Genomic DNA, 23022 nt, shown 5'->3' with positions numbered 1-23022 from the left:
TGGTTGTGTTCACCACCCAATGCGGAGATCACAACCGGAAGGAAAAAAATTTCAAACTTCCTGTTTGCGAACCGAGATACCACCTGTATATATTTTTTAAGAACCACCCAGTCTCCCTACCTTACGAGAATTGGAGTGGATCCTCAGCCTGGGGTCCAGTGTGGGCTGCTGTGCTGTGACGGAGTTCCATCCATATGTGCATTGCTTGCACAACTCCCTTGCGTGCCCTGTCCTGGGAGCCAGAACGTGACGTCACTCCGGTCCAGGCACCTCCTACAGGACAGTTGAGAAGCAAGTGTTGAGAAGGTGATGAACCGTATATGTCTAAATTTATAGCTTCTGCTATAATTTAGACATTATAACAGGTGAAAAGGAAGAACAAATGGCTATTCATTAGAGGTGCACCGAATATGAAAATTTGAAAAACGAAACTGAAATTAAAAAAATGTCAGACCAAAAAAAAATGTATTTTAACTTTCTCAAAATGTTTTAAATATTTTATTTTTTATTAACTTTTTAAATTATTTTTATTCATGTTTTTTATTAAATATTTTTATTTTTGACTTTACTATTTGGGGCTTTGGGGAAATATTAGGGGTCTAAACCCCTGATATTTCCCTTTTAAAATGGAAAAAGAGATTGAGAACACAAAGTCCTCAATCTCTTTTTCTGCAGCCCCTGTTATAAATGAACAGGAACCCTCTATACTGAGTGTTCCTGTTCATTCATAACTTGTGGACAGAGTATGTTTACTATAACCATAATCATGAATGAACAGGAGGTGATGCAGATCACTTCCCATTCATTCATAATTGAGGATATAGGCAACATGCTATGTCATCAATTATCTACAAACACTCAGCGATCACTGAAACCGCCAGGGTTTTAAACAGCCAGCTTTGGCCATTTACATACAAGCAGTCAGGCGTCTGCATACACGCCCGATCGCTTGTATGTTGCATGACTCTGTGCACACCCCCCTACCTCTCCTCGTGGTCGCTGTCCCCGCCGTCGTCCCCAAGATCCCAGGCGTCCGATCCGGGATGGGCGATGTGGCTCCGTGCTCTGAGAATCAGTACACGATCTCCCTCCGCTCTTCTCCCCGGTCTCTGAATACAGGAAGTGATGTGTATTACATCACTTCCGCATTTCCCTGTCACTCTCCGGTACAGAAACCGGAGAGAAGCATATGAAGCAGATCTGTGCTTCATCAGCTTCTCTGGGGTTCCCTAGGTGACATTAGGGGTCTTAGAGACCCATGATATCCATAAAGGGGACCTGTCACTGTAATTTGATATCACATAGGGGGATTGTTATCCATCTATGTGATAACAATAACGTTAAGTGTGTAAAACATTTGGTCACAAAATAAATACAATTTAAACACACACAAAAAAACCCACACATTTTTTTAAAAGTCCCCCCACCCACCCATAGATGCGCAAAAATGCGTTAGGTGCGCCTACGCGCAAAAATGACGATTGCGCCAATTACGCAGCACTTGTTACTTATTGCCACGAACGTCGCAGTGAGAGCAATAATACTAGGGCCATCAATCACTGATAACACTAAACTGATGAGCGGTAAAAGCTTTTAAAGAGTCGCCTGTGGCCAATTTTGGGTATGGAAGTTTTTTGCGATTTCGCCCAATTTTAAGGCTTCACATTTGCCTAATACAGTACAAACGGCAAAAAAAATTCCCAGCACACTAACCAGCCAGTATGCAAAAAAAACTTGTCTCACCACTAAGGCTAAAAGCTGAGGTTTAGATACACATCTGCAGAAGATGTGAAAGCCGCACAGCCGCGTCAAGGCACCTCCATATAGTGCGGTCCTAACTCTAAACTATGAGAGTCTCCATCTTGGAGCACATGGGGCAAAAGATTAAATTGGGTGCAGGTTTGTCAGGAGGAATCCCAACCTCCTTAAAGGCACGCACAAGGGATCCCGCACATCACAAGGCAATGTGGTGATTAAATACCACCAAAAGAAAGCTCTGTCTGTCCCCCAAAAAATATATAAATGAATTTTCAGTACAGCGTTGCATGAGGGAATAAATGTCAGTAAAAGTACCACAGCGCTGAATACTGAAAAAATGGCCTGGCCAGGAAGGGGGTGTAAACAACGCGGTCAGCAAGTGGTAAATGCACCTATTACCACGGCGCATAGGTGTGAAGCCAACCTTAAACAGCTCTGTTCATTTGGATGAGTATAATCGGTATACTGTACTTTGTTGAACTGCATATGTTAGAGACGGTTTTTAAACTGACCTCTCCAGGCCAAGTGCTTTTTACATTGCCCGAATATATACAATACAAATGTTTTACCTGCCAAAGGGTTTATCACTTATGTTCAGCAAGTCTTAATCCAGCAGCACAGCAAGCTCCTGGACCTCTGCAGACTACACCATAGTTCTTTAGCTTCATCTGTAAACATTATCACATATTTGATGCCATGTTACCTCTTTGATTTGCAGAGCACTGCAGAGAAAGCTGGGAATGAGAAACTTCGTACAGAGTGGGAAGTTTTTCTGAAGGAGCAGGAACAAAGGCGGTTGGCAGTTGATGATGAGCAGCGTAAAGCAGTGCAGCGACTGAGGGAACAATATGCAGAGATGAAAAGAGAACTTACCAAAATGGCTTCCTTCCAATAACCTTCCTATGCACATCAAGTTGGCCTCGTGACTGCTAGTTACCAGTCTACCATTCTGTTAAGTTGTGAAAAAAGAATGGTAGTAAGCTTTCATTACCTCATTTGTCAAGTGCCTGAGGATGTCTATGACTGAGATAAAAAGCTAGTGGAGCAGCACAAGTATGTCTGCTCTATCATCTGCAGCTAGTCCTCTGATAAAATGGGCTTTGTATGCACAGACTGTGTGCTCGCCCACAGATATATGCATTTTATAAACTCTTTTTGTTTTTCTTGTGACTGACTTTTCGCTTGACCTGTATTGGTGTTGTGTTCTGTCACATTTGTAATGAATGTGTTTTGTATCAAGTAAAGCCATCACTGTGCATAGTCAACAGCAATATACACTGAAGCTCTCATTGTACCATTTAAATTAGTTCAGCAATAAAAAAGAAGTCAATGAAGTGAACAATATATATAAACAAATGTCAAATATATTTTATATGCTTTGTATTTATTTATTTTGTCTCAATGTAACTAAAAGGTAATTTTTGGTCTCGTTTGGTTGGATAGCAGAAATGTTCCATTACTTTTTTTCTGAATAAGTTCAATGAAATGTCAACGCATTCTAATTTGATTACTTAGTATACATCATTTGAATAATACATCTGTAAAATAAACCTAACCAGTGTTACAGACATGCTGATACAGAAGAATTAAAAGAAGAGCTGAAGACAAAACGTTTCGTTTTGGATAGTATAACGGAGGGTTATAACTAGGGATGTCCCGATACCACTCTTTCAAGACCAAGTACTTCCCCACATGTACTTGCTGATGCCAATTACCAATACTTTTTCTTAAAGGGACAGGTGACTTTAAATGCTCCATAGTACAACTACATGTTATGTACTATGGATCATGATTTAACCTATTCATGTTAGCAGGGGAGAATTGTAAATCTATTGCTGTAGTGGAGGTGTGTGCTGTATATATGTATTACATATACAGTACACACGTCCAGTACACTATAGCAATAGATTTACAGCCAGCCCTGTCCCAGCTTCCCTCACTCATAGTTTCACTCCGATCCCTGTTGCCTCACGCTGTGCCTCTTGTAGTCGGCGCTGGGCAGGATCGCTGCATCGCATCTCGGTGCTCAGCTTGTGGTAGGCGCTCACAATTCTGCCCTGCTAACATGAATAGTTTAAATCATGATCCATAGTACATATTCAGCACATAACGTCCAGTGCACTGCAGTAATAGAGTTACAATTCTCCCCTGCTAACATGAATAGGTTAAATCATGATCCATAGTACATAGTTACATAGTATTTGAGGTTGAATAAAGACATATGTCCATCAAGTCCAACCTATTGTGTGTATGGTCCTACTGATGTGTGCGTATGTATAGGTCCCTGTGTGTTCTCATTCTTAAAAGTACGTGTACATAACATGTAGTTGTACTACGGATCATTTAACCTATTCATGTTAGCAGGTCAGAATTGTAAATCTACTGCTGCAGTGCATTCTATATGTACTGTACATGTGCTACATATAGAATGCACTGCAGCAATAGATTTACAATTATCCCCTGCTAATATGAATGGGTTAAATGATCCGTAGTACAACCTCATGTTATGTACATATTATGTACTATGGATCATTTAATCCATTCAGATTAGCAGAGGATAATTGTAAATCTAATGCTGCAGTGTATTGGGAATATGTACTGTACATGTACAGTACATATTCCCAATACACTGCAGCAATATATTCTTGTTCACACAAAACACTAAGCCCAGGCCCCGTCTCACTTACTGTTGCCGAACGATTTTCCTCACACATGAGGACGTCGCGTCACTGCTCTGGTGGGCGGTGCTCCAGGTGGGGTCCTAATTTAGATGGCCGGCGACTGCCCAGAGGACCAGCCACCTATAATAGGACCCCCACCTGGAGCGCCAGCCACCGGAGCAGCAGTGACGCGATGCTCGGCGGGGCAGGTAAAGGAAAAAAAAAACAGCACAAGCTTCGGCGCTATGTATCGGGGCATTTTGACAAGTACTTGTCAAAATGCCCTGTATTGGTCCCGATATCGATGCTTGTATCGGTATCGGGACATCCCTATAACCACCTATAATCGGCTTTTGTTTTTGCCATCTCTTTCCCATTGGAGAGATTTCCCTTCACTTCCTATCTGATAGCCACAACAGGAAGGGAGGGGAAATCCCTCCAAAGTGAGGGAAATCCCTGGTGGTGTCCCCTTTTGATTTCCCATCTATTACTTTCCCTTTCAGTGAAGACGGTCACCAGGACAAATAGAGAGGGTGAATGGGGGAACAGATGGCAATAAAAACAGATGCTCTAATCACTCTTCACTCTCTAAAACTAGAAAAACAGTTTAGGCTCCAGTTATACTATAACACGAAAACAGAATCAAACATTTTTAGCATAAAAACCCTTGGCTTCAATAAATCAGTTTATACTGGAGTTTTCCTTGCAAGTATTGTATGTTGCCAGACACCTAAAGTGGACCTTTACCCATAGCTTTAAAATAACAACAAAGGCACCTTTAGAAATGTTTAGTAATGACAATCTACAAACACATACTTCTAGATAATTGCTGGCTTTGCATACATTATTTCTCTATTCTCCAATCTTCTGACAGTGGCCATGTTTACTAAGGGCCGATAATAGCTCTCCTTTTACTTCCTGGATTTCTAGGACATGTGAGCATGCACATCATTTCAGGGGAGGAAAATGACTTTCCCTGTGATGACATTTCCCAGCAATGCTCTGCTGATGACAAGGCAATCCCAGTGTGCATTGCGTTGGCAAACTGAAGTCATTTGCACTTTCAAAGCAGGAAGTGAATGCTCTGCAAGTGTAAGTATTTCAAATTTCACAACATTTTACACCTGACATGTCTATGTTATTATTAATCATCAGACATAGAGGGATGCATTGGTAAAATTAGATTTGTGAGTGTAAAGGTCCGCATTAATACTTTGCTGATATTGCCATTTTATCATTTTTTAAGACCTGTACATTTTATCATTAAAAAGCTGTCCATGTTATCTAGACAAGTGAGATTATGTCATCAGTCTGTTGCAGGCTGAAGGAAACATTTTCTCAGCCTCCTCTCCCCAAGACTGCAACAATGTAACTTTTGTAACAAATTACAAGATGAGAGGCTGTACCGGGCGCTGATCTGTGTCAGACGTGTGAATAGGGTTGCCACCTTTTCTTCAAGTGAAACCCGAACACTCTAGCGCCGCACGCGGCAATTTTGTGCCGGTGTCAGCAGAGTGTCTTGTGTACGGGTGCCCGCTGGCTGGACACCCGTACACAAGACGCCAAACCCGGACTGTCCGGTTGAAAACCGGACGGGTGGCAACCCTACGTGTGAACAAAAACGGCACAGATTCCAGGATTTATATGACTGTCACCCCGATACTATTATCTCAGTAAGTGGATACTGACCCTGGTTAATCACTGAAGAAAAATGGTGTCATCCACGACAAGGGAAAAGCAGGTGAAGTAATTGACAGGAGTACTATGATCTGTGAGAGGTAATAAATATCTGTAAGTGTTACACTTACACATTACTTAATTCACGCTTTGAAATTTCGAGCAGTTCTTGATGAACCAGCCGAAATTCTAAGCGTGGGTGCTGCTGTCGACGTCTTTCTGACCAGCATCCCTCTATCAGCTGATTGAAGGAGAATGTCAGAAGATTCTAGGCTGACCAGAGGAAGCGGCCAATAATCTGCTCGCTTTGGTACCCTGGCAGTGTTGTCAGTTCACACTGGAGGTTAGGATAGGAGCTGAAACTTGATTTCTGGCAGATCAACATGTTTTTGTCTGTACTTGCACTATAAAGGCACCTGATCACTTCCACAGGCTGTCAGATAAGCATCCTCCACCCCTACACGCCATGTATCCTGGGCTCTGCTACCCCTCCAGCATCCTCAGGAGCAGCATGGTGTGTGTGGGCTGCAAGAGAAGAGGGAGACCAGCAAATGTACATTCGCAAATCTCCTATCCATGGAATGAACCCAGAAAGGACAATGATTTTGTCACTTCCTGGCTCAGAGCGATCATTCTCTGGCTGCTGTGGGCAGGAAAATAACTGATCAAGCACAATCTGCTTCTTTGGGATGCAAAGAGAACCTGTCACCACTATTGTGCTGTCATATAGGGGGATTTTCTGTTTTGTCAGAAATTAAATTAGGGTGTAAATCCAAAATTCTATGAACTCCAGAACAGCATTAGAGGGAAAATTGCCCAATGGGGACACTTTAATAACAGAAATGTATCCTTTAACTTCCTGTTCAGTCTGTCTGCAGGACAGGAAATCCCTAATGGGACAAAGATGTAAAAAAAAAAAACAGACCTGTGGTTTTAACCTTACCCTGCTCTATCCAAATGGGGGGGAAAAAGCTTTGGCTTCAGACATACTTTAATATCACAATTTATCTGCAGTGGTACCAATGGGTAGAACGGATATTGTAACTCCTTTATCCAGGTATAAGCGAGGGTTATACTCGCATAGGTGTTTGTTGAGACATGAGTGGGACTAAGTAAAGATGATTTAAGGGTGCATTAGGCTTTAAAGTCATATTAATGTCAAAAGGTCGTTCAGCTATTTTAAATGCTGATGAAACAACTTACAATGAATACTGCTCCTTAATGTTTAAAAGTTTTAGTTTCCTGCAGAATCAGCTGCCCCCGAGCACTGGACATGATATTCTTTTGTAGGGTGGCTCCTTTACGTTGCAGGGTCCTATCGAGCCACCCTTGTGTGTGCTAGAAAGCTGTGTGTGTCTCTACAAACATTCAGGCATGGCAGAGCAAGACATACCTCCTTTTATTACTTTTATTACAGAAAGACACAAATTGCAAAAAAGTGGAAAAAAAACAACAGTTAAAGTGACATTAAAGTCAAAAGTCCCCCTCCCCCAATGCTAATGTAAGGACTTACCTTAAATGATGTCTCTTAATCTGATCTTCTTCTTTAGTATAGTTTTCAGGAGTCCCTCCAGCACTGGTGCCAGTCTCTGATCCAGCGCTGACTCCTCTGTGTTAGCTGGCACTTCCTGTCCCACGGTGTCTTTGCGGGTGCATGTTGCTCCATAGACTTACCTTGTGTCTCCCTTCGTCTCCCGGCCAAACATCTGAACCCGCCCCATGATCCTGCGGCCGCCCGAGACTCTTCAGATGCTCGGACGGGAGCTCACGGCGAGGCACAGGTAAGTTTAAACATGTTTGAAAAGGTTTTTTTTTTTTTTTACGTTTTTGCATATACCGAAAATAAGACACTGTCTTATATTTTTTTTTGGCTCAAAAAAACACACAAGGTCTTATTTTCGGGGTAGGTCTTATTTTTTTTTTTTGTTAATGTACAACAATCCACACTTATATATGTACAACAGTCTACATGTATTCATGTACAAAAATAGGGTGATCAGGGGTGCCGTATCTTTCCAAGAGCAATTTGCTAACCAATCGCTGGCCAGAATGAGTGAAGCGCACTTTCACTATCGATTCCTCACAGGCGGAGTGCATTTGGTATGACTCCGCCTGTGAGAGAAGGCATCGGCTTATGCAGCTCTGGTGCCGCCTCGCTTCCTCTAGCGCTGGCTTCGTTGGCACCGCTGATTCTCTCCCGCGACTCTTCAAGTTCCCCCTTATGCCACCACCGGCCCTGGCAATGGTCACAACTAGGTCTTATTTTCGGGGTAGGTCATATTTTAGCAGGTAGGTTATATTTTAGCAATTCCCAAAAATAGTACTACGTATTATTTTCGGGGAAACAATTTTCTATTGCATATATCTACTGCTTGCTAGCAGTAGATATCTGCAAAACAACCTGAGGGTTTAATAACCCTTTAAAGATAAGTTAAACAATACAAAAAAGGAAAAATGCAAATTGAAAGAATGCTAAATGAAATGAATGAAACTACCCTATAACACTGCTCAAAAAATAATATTATATTGTTATTTTCCACATTTCTGACAACCAGCATAATTATAAAAAAAAAAATTCACTTTGGTGAATTTAATTTTACCATGATCCCTAATAGTAACATGCAAGTCAAAAAGCAGGTGGGAACTGTATATGAACACCGAAGTGACCCGTAGACTACACTAGATATATCTGCTTATTTTCGAATGGCTACAGCTCTTAGAGCGCAGAACTTCTCCTACTTCCACACAGCGCACTCTTCTATTTCCTACAGGGCAGTACGCCAGCCCTAGTATAGATGATGTCAGATTTCACTGTGGTTTCATCTATATGAAATCAATCTGCGGAAACCATTTTAAGCACACTGAAATAAGAAAATTAAGTGTAATAAAAGGATGTTTTTACGAGCCTTGCATTTAAAATGACATTTTAGTCGTTTTGCTTCTGCAGGTAGGAAAATACATAACGATTTAATATTATTCCAGTGTTTTCAATTGCAAAAGTGCAACAATGGCAGCCTGTGTCAATTTATGGCTTCGTGTCAAAGCTCTCTTCCTGGCAACATGGTGAAAATGTGATTACAGTGAGTGCAGGAGATGGAATAAATATTTGAGATTTCTTACAATAACACTGAACTGCAGCCAAGCTTCCCTATCCGCTACTGTCGGTCTGAGTCTCATCAATCATTGCTGGGTTACTGGCCTGAAAAAGGACTTTGCCATCACCGAAACGTGTTGGAATGCTGCTCGTTGCAACTGAGATTTTTCTACCTGACGGCTGGAAAAGAAAGTGGCTATGACTATAACAGACCTTCCCCAAAGATGTGTTACTTGTTGGAAGCTGTACAATGGGTCTTTCACGGAGTGACGTCATTCCATGTCTTCTCCATCTGGACATTAGAAGGCGATTGTGCTGCTTCTTCCTGCGCTTTAACTTCATTTCATTTTCACGAGACAAATGCGATCATGCAGAAGAGTGGAAACGTGTATGTATGAGCTTAGAGTCTGCTTTAGATTTTCTAGACTCTTAAACAGAACTGATGGCTTTGTGGGGATAGTTACGTCAATGGATGGACTTTTTAAGGTGTACATTGAAAATTGTTGTAAATAAGTCCATTTGACGGTCTTCTACGCAGATGAATCACATCTTGTGGCTTTCAGGCTTGGTCGATAAAAAACAAGTAAACCTACAACACGTGTTATTTTTTTGAACAGAAAATATGTTGAAAGAAGCCGAGGTCATTTAGGGGCAAATTTGTAAAAACTTAAAGCTAAACTCCAGGCGGTTATAAAGGAAACAAATCAAAGCATCAATGTTGCATCGATGTATTAATAAACCTTGTTTCTAGTTTAAAGAATAACTCTGGCACTTAAAAAAAACCCTTCCAGTGGGGCGGGGCTACCATTGCACTGCAAGGGTTAAGTGCTCATTTTGTCTAGGGAGCTACAATAAAGCAGATATACTCACTTGATCCTTGGTCCCTCGACAATCAGCACTCACCACTCCCCCCTCCACTCTGGCTGTAGTATGTTCCTCTGTGTCCTTACGTCTAATGGACCTTAAGTCAATGGACCTGCATTAAATGTGATGCCATCAGCCATCCTTAGACCACCAGAGCCCAAGGAGAAGAGTTTGTGGGAACCGGTCCAGCAGCTTGGTGGGACCAAGGAACGGGTGAGTATATCTTCTTTATTTTAGCCCCCTAGTCAAAACGAGCATGCAACCCTAGCAGTGCGGTGGTAGACCCACTGTAAAGTTTATTCAAAATTCCTGGAGTTCTTTATATTAAAAAAAAACTACATGAACAAAGCTGATTTACTAAAGGGATGGAGAATCTTCATGCAATAAATTGTGTCCTTGTCTTCACCAGCCATATCAGTTCTTCCACATCAAGCATGGTGTGGCCTGCTCGCTCCATCTTCCTATGCAGCCTGGCTAGAGTAGATGTTTCTAGGAGGAAGAAACTGATTGTTTTGTATAAAAACATGTTAACAACCATATACTGTACATGTGTTTTTCATGTGCTCCTATTGAACTCTATGGAGCAAAAATGCACTATGTAGCACCAAAAGAAGCACCTGCACCTTTTTCCAAGTTGTACTGCAGGCATCGCATAGGTGTGAAAGGGCTGCAGAAAATGTAATGGTGTTCCTCTTGTGCATTGTTGCACAAAGGGTGATGTGTGTCAAATTGCACAGCTGTGAATGGGAAGTCAATGCTTCTTCCCACAATGCAAGTTTTCGAAGTGTCTCTGCGGAAGAGCTCTTCTTGTTAGACCCTTCCCTAGGATGGTCCCAGAAATGTAATCCAGTAATCAGAAGCATTAATGGTTGTTCCAAGCTTCTGATAGGCTTCTGTGAGTCTAGAACAATGGAGCCTGGTTAGGCACTATGATTTGTGAATCAGGAATCAGGAATTAGGTGAATAATCAGGAATAATATGTAAAGGTACATTTTTTACTGATTTGCTTTGTCAAACGAAAATGTACTAATAAATCCATATTTGACAGATTTTAAGTGTAGATCCACTTTAAAATGCTGAAATGAGACAACACATGGGCTTACAGAAAGTACATTGTACTTCTCTTTTCAGGAATTAGTCATTTGTACAGTCTATTTAAAGCAATCCTGATGGTATTGTAAAAAAATAAGACCGCAAGCAGCCTGTACAAACAGGAATTCATTACTTACTTGTTCAACAGGAGGGGGAGTCAAATCTTTTCTCTCTTGTAGAGTTATAAGGGTGCTGTAGCAATCAGACACTTTGAGGTGTGTCAGATATCTAGCCCCCTGTTGTGCACTGGGGTTTCTTCACGCCAATACCGTGTTCTAGATATGACTTTCCAACTCTTCTTTTACATGCTGTCAGGCCTGCCACAAGGTCCCACCCATTACCCCAATTTCCTGACCGGTAGTCTTGTTATCCCGGTGCCAGGTGGAGTGACTGATAGGAGTCTTGCAGCCGGAAAATACATGGACCTAGTGAGAGAAGCACGGGACCTTCAGCCACATCTGCATGAATCTGCATTTTCCTGTGAGTCACGGGCCCCTGTAAACACCACGCTGCCCACCTCTGGACCCCTGATGAGACATCACACAGCCCAGACAGCACTCCTGAAAGCCTGCATAGCCCACCTGAGACCCCACACAGCCACCTGTGAGCCCCCATAGCCCACCTGCGAGCCTCCATAGCCCACCTTAGAGCCCACACAGCCACTTGAGAACCCGCATAGCCCACCTGAGAGCCAACACATCCTCCTGAGAGCCGCACAGCCCACCTGAGAGACCGCAGTGTCCACCTGAGAGTGTGCAGAGCCCTGGTGAGAGCCCGCACAGGCCACATGAGACCCTAGAGACATCAGGGCACCACCCCGGAACAACACAGAGTATGTAGCTTCATATTATTTTGTATTGCTGTAAAATGTATTGCTAGGATTTGTAGTCCTCTATAGACGGTCTCCTTATTCCCTCCCCTGGCTGTCTCTTCTTGCTCTTTCTTCTGGCTGCCTCTCCTCGTTTCTCTCCTCTATATTCTCCCCCAGAAAATTGCTGCACGCGGCGCTAGAATGATCGTGTTTCACTTAAAGAAAAGGTGGCAACCCTAAGATCAACCCCTAAGGAATGAATATTCAGTGTGTGTGTGTATTAACTACTCAGTGACCTGTCCACAGCATATAAGCATTAGGCCCTAAGTGCCCACCTCCAGCTCAAGTGTGTTAACCTCTTTGTGCCCATTTCTCTTCTCATATATGATAACCCCTCAGTGCCCAGTACTCTGCCCATGCACATTATCTTCTCAGTGTTCACTCCACAGAAATGTATGTTAACCTCTCAGCACTCAGCATCCAATGTATGATCTTTAACCTCTCAGGCCCTATTCTTCTGGTTAAGCCTTTTGTTTATGTGCATTCATCTCTCAGCTTCCAATACCCAGTGCATGTATATTTATTCCCTCAGCAACCAGTCCCCAACACATGTGTAATAGCCCCACTGTTCCCAGCACATGTACCTTAGCCCCTCAACTCTCAGTCTTCAGCGCATTTGCAATAATGTTATTTATTCAGTGCACTACACCAAATATCAGTCTCATGTCCACTGACTCCAGTCCAGTGCGAATCTCAGATCCTCTGCCCTATTTCCTGTTTAAACAAACCCCTGACAGCAAAGCCTGCCCCCCTCACTTTAGTCTCAGGTCTCAGAATTACCTTCTGCAGTTTTAGCAGGCTTGATTCCTGTACACTAAGTTTAACCTCCTCCTCTGTAAAACCTTATGTGTGAAGAGGTTGGCTGCTGCTCTATAATAACTCACACTTGTAAATGGGCGCCATGCATTGTGGGTCACATATTCCCCCCCACCATTGTGATTCACGTGTATGGCTAGCTATGGCCATTTGTTTTAGCATGTTGTTGCTAATTAGTGAAAGATCAGTAACCATCATTTGTGAGTGAACAGATGAACTGTTCTTGCCACTGCTGTACCCTTCACACTCTTCTGAACATAATGCCTGCTGAGATACTTTCCGCAATTCTCTCCTGCACTTACTGCCCCCATCATACCTCTGGACCCCTCTATTACACATGCTATGTATTGTAATACCCTTAGCACTGTTTCCTGCAAATACTGCCTACTGTCATACCTCTCTCAACCCACTCCTGTGCATACTACCCACTGTCATACCCTCAACACCCTACTCATGCACATACTGCCCACTGTCATACCCTCAACACCGTACTCATGCACATACTGCCCACTGTCATACCCTCAACACCGTACTCATGCACATACTGCCCACTGTCATACCCTCTCATGCACATATTTCCCCCCATAATACCCTCTGCCTGTCTTCACTTGCACATAATTCCACTCCAATACCCTCTGCACTCCTCTCCTGCACATACTGTCTGTTGCCATACACTGTGCACTTTGCTCCTGCATATATTGCCCCTGGCATACGTTCTGAACTTGTTCTGCATACTTTCTGCTTTCATACTCCACTCTCGTCCTACACATATTGCTGCATTATAACCTCCACACTCCTCTCCTGACCATGGTGACCTCTGTCATACCCACTGCACCCTTCTGCACATACTGCTCCCTGTCATACCCTCTGCACTCCTCTCCTGCACAAACTGCCTGAAGACATACCCTCTGCACTCCTCTCCTGCACAAATTGCCTGAAGACATACCTTCTGCACTCCTCTCCTGCACATACTGCCTGCAGTCATACCCTCCACACTCCTCTCCTGCACATACTGTCTGCAGTCATGCCTTCCGCACTCCTCTCCTGCACATACTGCCTGCAGTCATACCCTCCACACTCCTCTCCTGCACATACTGTCTGCAGTCATGCCTTCCGCACTGCTCTCCTGCACAAACTGCCTGAAGACATACCCTCTGTACTACTCTTGTGCACATACTGCTCCCTGTCATACCTGCTGCACTCCTCTCCTGCACACACTGCCAGCAGTCATACCCTCAACACTCCTCTCCTGCACATGCTGCCTGCAGTCATATCCTCCACACTCCTCTCCTGCACATATTGCCTGCAGTCATGCCTTCTACACTACTCCCCTGCCGATATTGTCTGCAGTCATGCTTTCCACACTCCTCTCCTGCACATATTCTCTGCATTCATGCCTTCTTCACTCCTCTCCTGCACAAACTGCCTACTTTCATACCCCCTGTACTACTCTTGTGCATATACTGCCTACTGTCATGCCCTCTGACCTCCTCTCTTGCATATACTGCCTGCTAAGGCACTTCTTTAGCATTGTTATATCTCCAATTTTACGCTCCCTGTTGTGTCTTTATTCTTTTTAAAAGAATGCTCATAAGCATTAAATGTGTACTATTTCTAATAATTCACAAATACATTAGACTAAACATCACATAAATGTAAATTGGCACGTTTCCCTGAAATCCTGTCCTATTCTCCTGGCAATGCTTGATGAAGTATGGACAGCTTGCAGAAGAACCTTGGGAAGTCGCATTTCTGTGACTGCAATCCATATTGTGAAACAATGGCATTTCTCTTCCTTGTTGTAAATTAGTATCTCAATCTGCGCAGAAAAATGGCGAAATCCTTTTCTCTAGTGGGGAAATGGCTATCTGTTCCAAATGCTATGTAATCGACTTCTTGCCAGAAAACTGTCTAGACACTAAAACCTTATTTCATGTATTTCCTACAATGCATATGTATGTTTCAAACGAACCCAACTGCTGCTGTTTCCATCCTCTAACAATGACAGGTTCACGTCATTTCCTGAATAATTGGATTTGGAAAGCCATAATCTGCCCAGTAAATGTGTTAGAAAACAGTTCCTGATATTCTTCTTAAATTCTGCAGACTTCCCAGGAATCCGGAAAAAAACAAGCCACATGAGGTGTTTTGAATGAAGGTAAAACATTATAACTTCCTGTACTGAGCACCAGACATCCAACATTCATATCAGTGTGTACTTTGCAGGCCTATGTTGGCAGAATGCCTTCTATTATGCTCGTCACCAACAAGCTATCCAAAGGCTTACAGCAAATCCGTATACATGACTGCAAGCCTCAGTTCCTGGATATTTAGCCAGCCAGATAACTCACTTTGCCAGATCCCATACTATGTTATTTCCCTTCCATCATGCATTTGGAACCCAACCAAAATGCCATGTCAACTGATAAGTTGCAATTTTTTTTCTTTTAAAGCACTTTTTCTGTTATGCGGGTGATGTAACAGGACTTAAAATATATCCGCATGCTGTATCTAACTTGGATGTTAGCTAGCTAATGCTTACAGATCCAAAGACCAACAGGCAAAGTCGTAACAATAGTACCCTAATTATGAATTTTCTTATACGTACTGCAGAAAAGTATATATTAGGTTTCACCCTTCTGTTTCCTTATAGTCCTGCATTCAACACTGGTTTGTTCTGATATTGTGTCTTTTTTTAACACTTCAAGCTTCATACCGCGTTACAAACTTTGTAGTATCTCCAGAGTTTTAGGATTGTGGTCAGTCAGAGCATATAAAGATGCTGAAATCTTGATTTTAATACAAGCTTTTACTTTCTATAGCCCCAGGGCCAAATGCAGCCCTTATGCTGCAGGCCTTGGGCCCCAGCAGCCAGTAGTGGGAGCACTGATTTGTAACGGGACACTAATGGAAGTGGCTCCTAACAGGCTGTTGTAACATAGTCTCACCCTCTCATGGCCTCCTGCAGAATATTTCCAGCATTCATCATGATCAGCAGTGTATCAGCAGTCTCTGATAATCCTCTTTAGCACTTTCCTGGGAAGTTTTAGAAATTGTGGGTGGAGTTCAAATAGTGCTTGTACACACTTACCGCCCGGTGGCATAGCTGGTCTGTTCAGTACCCCGGGCCCTCCTGCCGACGGGTGATCCTGGTGGTGGCAGTGGCGTTCAAATACGCTGAGGGCGCCTCACCCCCACTACCACTTATTTCCCACCAGCACTACCGAGTCCCGCCCAGTTCTCCTCCTCACTCTTCCAGTGCACTTTGTTTTCATATCTGGAATAGAAATTCTGGGGATGTAAGAATTCTGGTGATGACCCGCCAATCAGATAAACGTTTTAGTATTACTGGGTCATTTTCAAAAGGTTCCCAACCGTGTATATAAACTGAATATTATGTGCAGCCCCCTGGGGCTGCAGAGGCTGCAGTTGAGGCCCCTGTATCTAGTAAATGAATCAGCCCAGTTTGCCATATTCCAGCAGCACAAACATACAATACCTCAATTGCAGACCACGTGACCTAGTGCTACCCAAAACTTAATGCGACAGACAAATTTATAACAAATGCTTTTTAACCAAATATACATGACTTCTAATCATACACAGTCCAAATTAGCAAGCCCTTCACAATTCTTCTACTACAGTAGTAGAACATTGCTGTAAGGGCTTGTTTCCACCATCGCCAGACCAGATCTGGATCCTTTTTTTGCACTATGTTTTTTAATGCGTTTTTGACGCGTTCAAGTGCGTTTTTTGGGGGGGGGGGTTGTTTTTTGGGGGGGGGGGGGGTTTTGTTTGCAGATTATGTATTTTAGGTCGTTTACTGCTTCTTCTCAGCTTTTCACGTGTTTGTGGCCTTCACAGGAGCACAGGAGTAGAGCAAACATGGAGCCAAGGAATGCAGGCATTGTCTTGGCATTGTGTGTGATAATCCGGGTTGTTTTGGGTCATAAAGCTCAGGACATTCTTGTACATAGGTGACAAACCTAATCTGGGTCACCATGTTTGCAGGACACAACCATGTGCAGGTGAAAATGCCCCTTTTCAAGAAAGTAAGTGTACAATGTTGATTAGGTTGTCAAAGATGACCAGTAGTGGGTTTTTTTTAACTTGCGTTCCAGTGCATTCATGCACGTTTATACGTTTTTGTTGCGTTCCAGATTAGAAAAAATCATGCCTGCAGTACTTTTTTTTTTAAAGCACTGGAACTGACTGCACTGGTGTGAACTACAGCCCTACAATACCATAAGATTACATGGGGATGCTTTTCTGGTGCGTTTAAAAAATGTTATGTTCTGGTTCTGGTCTGATTATGTCTTTATTCAACCTCAAATACTATGTAACTATGTAACTATGTAACTATGTAACTATGATGGTGGAAACAAGCCCTAAAACAGTTGGCTGGAGGAGGGGGACTCAGATACTAGAGTGTCAGTCTGGAGTTAGAATACTGCCTAGCTGTGGTTCTTCTGCCATCGTTGGCTCTATGACTACAGCTGGTTGCCATTCATTCTATGCTTGCATTCTATCTCCTGGACTGCAAACTAATAGATTCCTGGAGACAAAATGGAGTTTTGTTTATGTAGCTGTTGTTACAGTACATTGTCCCAGCTCCTGGCTACATTCTTTTACATGCCAGGAATGAGCAGGGAGTATAAACTGCGCAGCGCATGTGCCGCATGCAGTTTACATAAAATAAAAGATAGCTAGGAGCAAGCAAGGATTTTTTTGACAGAAGAAACATGCAAGTCTCACAATCTTTAGCTTTTAGCTTCATCCAAGTTAAAAGTTTGTCTTCAGTGTCTGGCATTTCTTTTGTTCCCAAAACCGGTATCTTTTCTTTTTTAAACCCTAAGATCAGAATTCTTCTTGAATTCTTCTAACTATACTTGACCAGTTCTGATACTCTAAATCCTTGGTTCTCAACTGGGGGGTTGTGACCCAAAAGTGGGTTGCATCCCCGTGCTCAGTGGGCCGCGTGCGCCTTCATCTTTTGTAGGTGAGAGTCTTCACTGCCTCCCCCTAGTGTAGCACTGTCAGTTCTCGTGCCAAGCAGCCATTTATACAGTGGCGTCACAAGGAGGGTGCGGCCCGCACCCGGGTCACACCAATGGAGGGGTGACATCAAAATGACTCACTCACAGTCATGGACCGAACGCCCGACAGTATCAGGAGAGATACTCTCTATCAGAATACTGCCATGCGTGCGCGATGACGTAATCGTGCACACGCGTGGTGACGTCACGCGCTGCGCAGTGACGTCTCGGCGGGGTGACACTCAGTTACCGCCCCGGGTGTCACCCAGCCTCTGGACGCCACTGCATTTATATGCTGCTCGGCGCAAAGTGTCACCTTAAGGTTGGGGTAAGCTGCAGCTGTGGCCGCTCCATCCATATCGGAGTGACATCACCTTCTGGCTCCCGGCATCTTTACAGGGTACGTAAAGGGAGCTGTACAAGCAATGCACATATGGATGGAGCTACATCATGGCAAAGCAGCCCACAGTGAACCCCAGGCTGAGGATCCACTCCAGTTCTCGTAAGGTAGGGACCTTAGAAAAAAAGAAAAAAAAGATGAAACTTTTTTGTGGAGTGTATATGTGTGTGTGAGCTTGTGTCTGTGGCTGTGGCTGTGGCTGTCAGTGTTTTTGAGGGCCCTTTCACACTAGTACAGTGCTTTAATCGAACATTGCTGTGCGTTCCATTGCAGTGAGACTTGGGTCGCAACTTAATGACCAAGGACAAATGTGGGTTACTCTGTATGACTAGGGGTTTATTTATAAAAGGTTTGCAGAGCCATGTGTTCAGGTCAACTGCAAAACATTCATTCTTGGCAGTAGGATAAAATCAAATATTTTCTTATGCAGAATAAATGTAATTATTGAAAAATACTGCATTATGGCCACTAGATGGAGCCGAGAAGCATATGAAATAACTATTTCTTTCTAAGGCTCTTCGGCTCCATCTAGTTCATTCATAATTGTACATTCGGGAAATGTAAATGTCAGTTTCGCAATGGGTCTGCAAACTTTTTATGAACACATCCCATAATGTTCCTAGTCGATGTCACTAGGTTGTAGTTTATGTTCATAGTATTAGTGATTGGGTATTTCCAAGCCCATGGTGCAGTCTTCAGCTTTTGATCTTCCAGAGTATGTTAAATCAGGGATCAAAATTTCAAGTCCTGAGCTACTAGCCAGGCATTAAGAGTTACTCGCCACCAGTTGCCCACCTAACCCCTACCCTGCCCCGGACTTGACTCCGCCCCTAAACACGCCCTCTTAAATAATCTTATCAATTACACTGTTACATGTTTTATGCAGAATAAAGTATAAAAAATAAATATTAACAACTTTAACAATATTACCATAAAGCTCCCTGCCCCCACATATAAAATAATACACTCTTTCCCCCCAGTTCCCTGCCACCCACGTATAAAATTAGTAAGGCCTGCAGACTCCCCCCCCCCAAATTATTATTTAAATTTTTATGCATACCTTTTTTCCAGATGTCTGGTTTAGACTTGTGATGTCACAGTTCCTTTTCACCCTCTTCTTCCTCCTGTTGTAAGCTAATCCTAAATGCTGCCGGGAGAGGAGCCAAGTAATGATGGTATTCTTGTGTGAGTTTGAGGGAGGACGTGGTCCTTGAATGCCCTGGGCTCGCAAAAAGTGGGATAAATGATGCTGGGCAAGGGGGCAGTGCTAGAGATAGGGGGATATTGCAGCTGCTTATTATTATTTTTAAAAACTGACATTTTTATTTTTTGCCAAAGTTGAATGAGGCTTTTATTTCCTCTGTGTCTATTAGACATATGAAGGTGAATGTATCAAAACTGGAGCAGACAGGATCTGGAGCAGTTGCCCAGGGTAACCAATCAGCATCTCTCTTTTTGTTTGTTCAGTTAAAGTGATATCAAAGCGTATTTTTTTCTCCTTTATGGAGACCCTCCTTTGCTGGAGGCTGTTGCTCTTTTTCTTAAAAAGTTTCAATTTCCTAATTTTCTAGTGGCTCCCCACATCGCTTTTCCCCCCACCCCCTGCAAGGGTACCACCATCGTTCTAGTGGAGGCACCCGTGCGGGCTCGTGCCCGCTTGTTTCCGCAGTGGCTGTGTGCGTCCCTAGACACACACAGCCCTGTGGCAGGCCACGCCCCTTCCCTCTTTGATCGATGGCCTAGGGCTCGTCTGCCATCAGTATCCTCCACCCGCAACCCGGAAGTTCGGGGGAACAAAGGATCGCTTCGGACCGGCGGCGGGGACGAGCGCATCTGACAAGTAAGTGCAGGGGGGGGGGACTGGGGTAGAAAAAAGGTACTGGGCCGTTTTTATCCTAATGCAGAGAATGCACTAAGGTAAAAAACGCCCAGATCTTAATACTACCTTAACCAGTTGACATCCGCGGTGTTAAACCCCCTTCCCATCCAGGCCATTTTTCAGTATTCAGCGCTGCGGTACTTTAACTGACATTTATTCCGTCATGCAGCGCTGTACTGAAATGAATTTTATACCTAGCACATATAGGCGATCGGCGGGCTATGGATCCGCTGATCGCCTATATGTGAAACACCCGGTAACGGGTGTGTGCAACGGTCGGGTCTTTTCTGCCCGTGCGTGCCCGCTAGGGGGCGCGCGCGAGCAGAAAAAAATTGCCGTCTGGAGACGGCAACCCGCAGACGTAGCAGTGTCGTCCGTAGGTTTTTTTACTGCGGACGGCAAGAGGTTAAACTTTAAAAATGAAAGAGAGAAGCTGATTGGTTGCCATGCACAGCTGCTGTAGATTGTGTCTGCTCCAGTATTGATGAATTCACCTCACTGCGCCTCTCTTTACGGCTGAAATCAGCCGTACCAGCCTGAAGTGAATAGCCGAACAGTGTTCGGCTCACTTCACTTCTGATCGGTCATTCACTCGGCTGCCCTCGGCAGCTTTGTGAATAGACCCCTCTGTGTTAGTGCCCATTTCATAATGATATAGTTAGGTTGAGTAGTGATGCCAATGTCAACCTTAAAGGGTATCAGAATCCCTAACAGACCTGGAGAAATACAAAAAGAAAAACCTTGTAAAGTGCAGTTGAGTTTGCTTAGCAGGAATAGAACATCCTTCCTAAATCCTAATGACAAGCTGATTAATCCCTGGATAAACATTCTAATGTGAACTTTTATAAATATACATAACCATTTATGCTTTGTTGTTTTAGGAAAACATTCAACAATCTCCTGTGTTTGTTAGAGCCATTTCATGTATAAGGGGATCTGTCATGACAGAATAATGGAAGTTGCTCTTACTGATTTCTCTTTTACAAAAAATGTCAATTCCCTGGCTGTCATTCTGATGTTATGACTCAGGTCCGGGCTGATACAAAAGAGGTCCCTACCTTGGGGTGCTGTGCTGTGGGGGGTGTAGAGGTGGGAGCCTCTACTGCCTCCGCATCGCCCAGCTGTGTCCTGTACTGTGTAGGACCGTGCTGTCAGACTGAGCCTAAACCTAAGGTGTACATACACTTTAAGCAGTAAAGTATTTCTGGGTAGTATACAGTTCTGTTGTTCTTTCGAACACATTTGATTTCATAACATATTTGACATCATACTTTGTGTAGCAGCTTATCGAGACACTGTATGATGTGGCTTCTGGTCAATCAGGGCAATAGGAACGATATAAACACCAAAGACAGCTCCTGTAGGACCCATTCACACTTCCTACGTGCATTAATGTGTGTAGCGCTTTTGCATGTTTGTAGTGGGTGCAATAATTTCAATGGTCTGCCCTACTTTGCGGCAAAATCAGCAAATAAGCTCATGCAGCTGTCAGAACATGCATCTTGCTTGCCACATTTGGGATGCCATTAACAGTGAATGGCACCACAAGGTGTAACACACTTTTTTCTAGTGCGTTTTGCACGTGTTCACATGCGTACCAAGTGGGAATTTAGAGGTTTTAAAAAATATTTTCAGTACAAAACAAACAAACTAGGTCAACCATAAAGTTGGACATTGAAGCCACAGGTTTTCTGTATGGACTTTCACACACTCTTCTCTACCTATACCCATATAATAGAAAACAATATGTATTATAAAGAGATCATAATACATTGTAGCTGACCTTTTGCCCCAAACAAACAAATCCCATGTGCATGCAGCTCTGCAGGCTGATCCCTGAACATCTGTATGTCCTATGTGCAATAAAAGATTTATTTTGTTAACTGACTTCCTGGTATTAAATATGCACTGGTGATGTAGCCAGGGCTCACAGCTGCCCCCTGGGATGGTTATGTCACCAGTAACTTCCTGGGAGATCTCGTTCCTAAATCTTGCGATATTTGGTGGTAAAAGCCATTTTGTTCCCCACATATGACAGTTGAGCACTGAATGCACAGGACTGTGGGAGGAAACCCACACAAATAGAGCCCTAGCCATGAGGCAAATCAAGGACCCTTGTGTTACAAGGCAGAAGTGTTAACCACTAAGCCTGACCTTCAGCTTAATTTGGAAAAGTCAGGTGAAAGTCCACTTTAAAATACTTTTAGTACTACTGAAGTTGGTTCAAAACATATACTGGGGTCAGAACTGTTGTTAACCATGGTCCCCAAATCTTTTCAAACCTATCTGGCCATGCATGGATAATATAAAGGTGTTTGTATTTAGGTCAAACGTCTATTCGGAGATTAACGAAGTTAAGGAGCAGTTGGCTCCCTCCACTTTAGTAAGTTTACCTTTCTGGAATACAAAAGCAGTAGCCATATATGCTGTTTGAGGTGTTTACCCATTATATGACTTGGTAATATAGCAATAAGGTAGAGTTCCGGGACCTGCAGCATATATTGCCAGGTATGTGTTGACAGGTTATATTTGAGCACAAAGCAGAAGCCAAAAATCCACTGGTATCATACAACAATGGTAACATTAGGCCGAGTGGCTAAATGCCAGTTTATGCATTTTGTAAAGGGTATAGTACAGTGGGTGGATAAAGTAAAAGTATGAACAAAGATCCTTTGTACTGGCAACTGTTTACTGGAAGCTTTACAGGATCAGTTTAATGACACTCTTAGCAAAATCCAACATTACACACAGTAAATGTATAGTTTAAAGAAAAACTCCGGGCAGAAATGTTATTAACCCTCGCAGTAGGGCTACCCCTGCACTGTAAGGGTTAACTGCTCCTTTTTGCCTAGGGTAAAAAAAAAAAAGGGTTTTT

At 43.2% G+C, this 23022-nt stretch overlaps 1 protein-coding gene across 1 annotated transcript in view; it reads left to right on the top strand.

Moving 5' to 3' along the window:
* BLOC1S5 (biogenesis of lysosomal organelles complex 1 subunit 5) overlaps positions 1 to 3093 on the top strand; it is a 33629-nt gene extending 30536 nt beyond the window's left edge. The window contains exon 5 of the mRNA XM_018560341.1: positions 2477 to 3093. Coding sequence (XP_018415843.1) covers positions 2477 to 2653 — 177 coding nt within the window. The 3' untranslated portion in view covers positions 2654 to 3093. The remainder of the gene's footprint in view (positions 1 to 2476) is intronic.
* The last annotated feature ends 19929 nt before the right edge of the window (positions 3094 to 23022 follow it).

Source organism: Nanorana parkeri, unplaced genomic scaffold, assembly GCF_000935625.1.
Source record: "Nanorana parkeri isolate BGI_ZX_2015 unplaced genomic scaffold, ASM93562v1 scaffold451, whole genome shotgun sequence".
Classification (NCBI taxonomy): domain Eukaryota; kingdom Metazoa; phylum Chordata; class Amphibia; order Anura; family Dicroglossidae; genus Nanorana; species Nanorana parkeri.
This window is presented reverse-complemented; position numbering and strand designations above follow the sequence as displayed.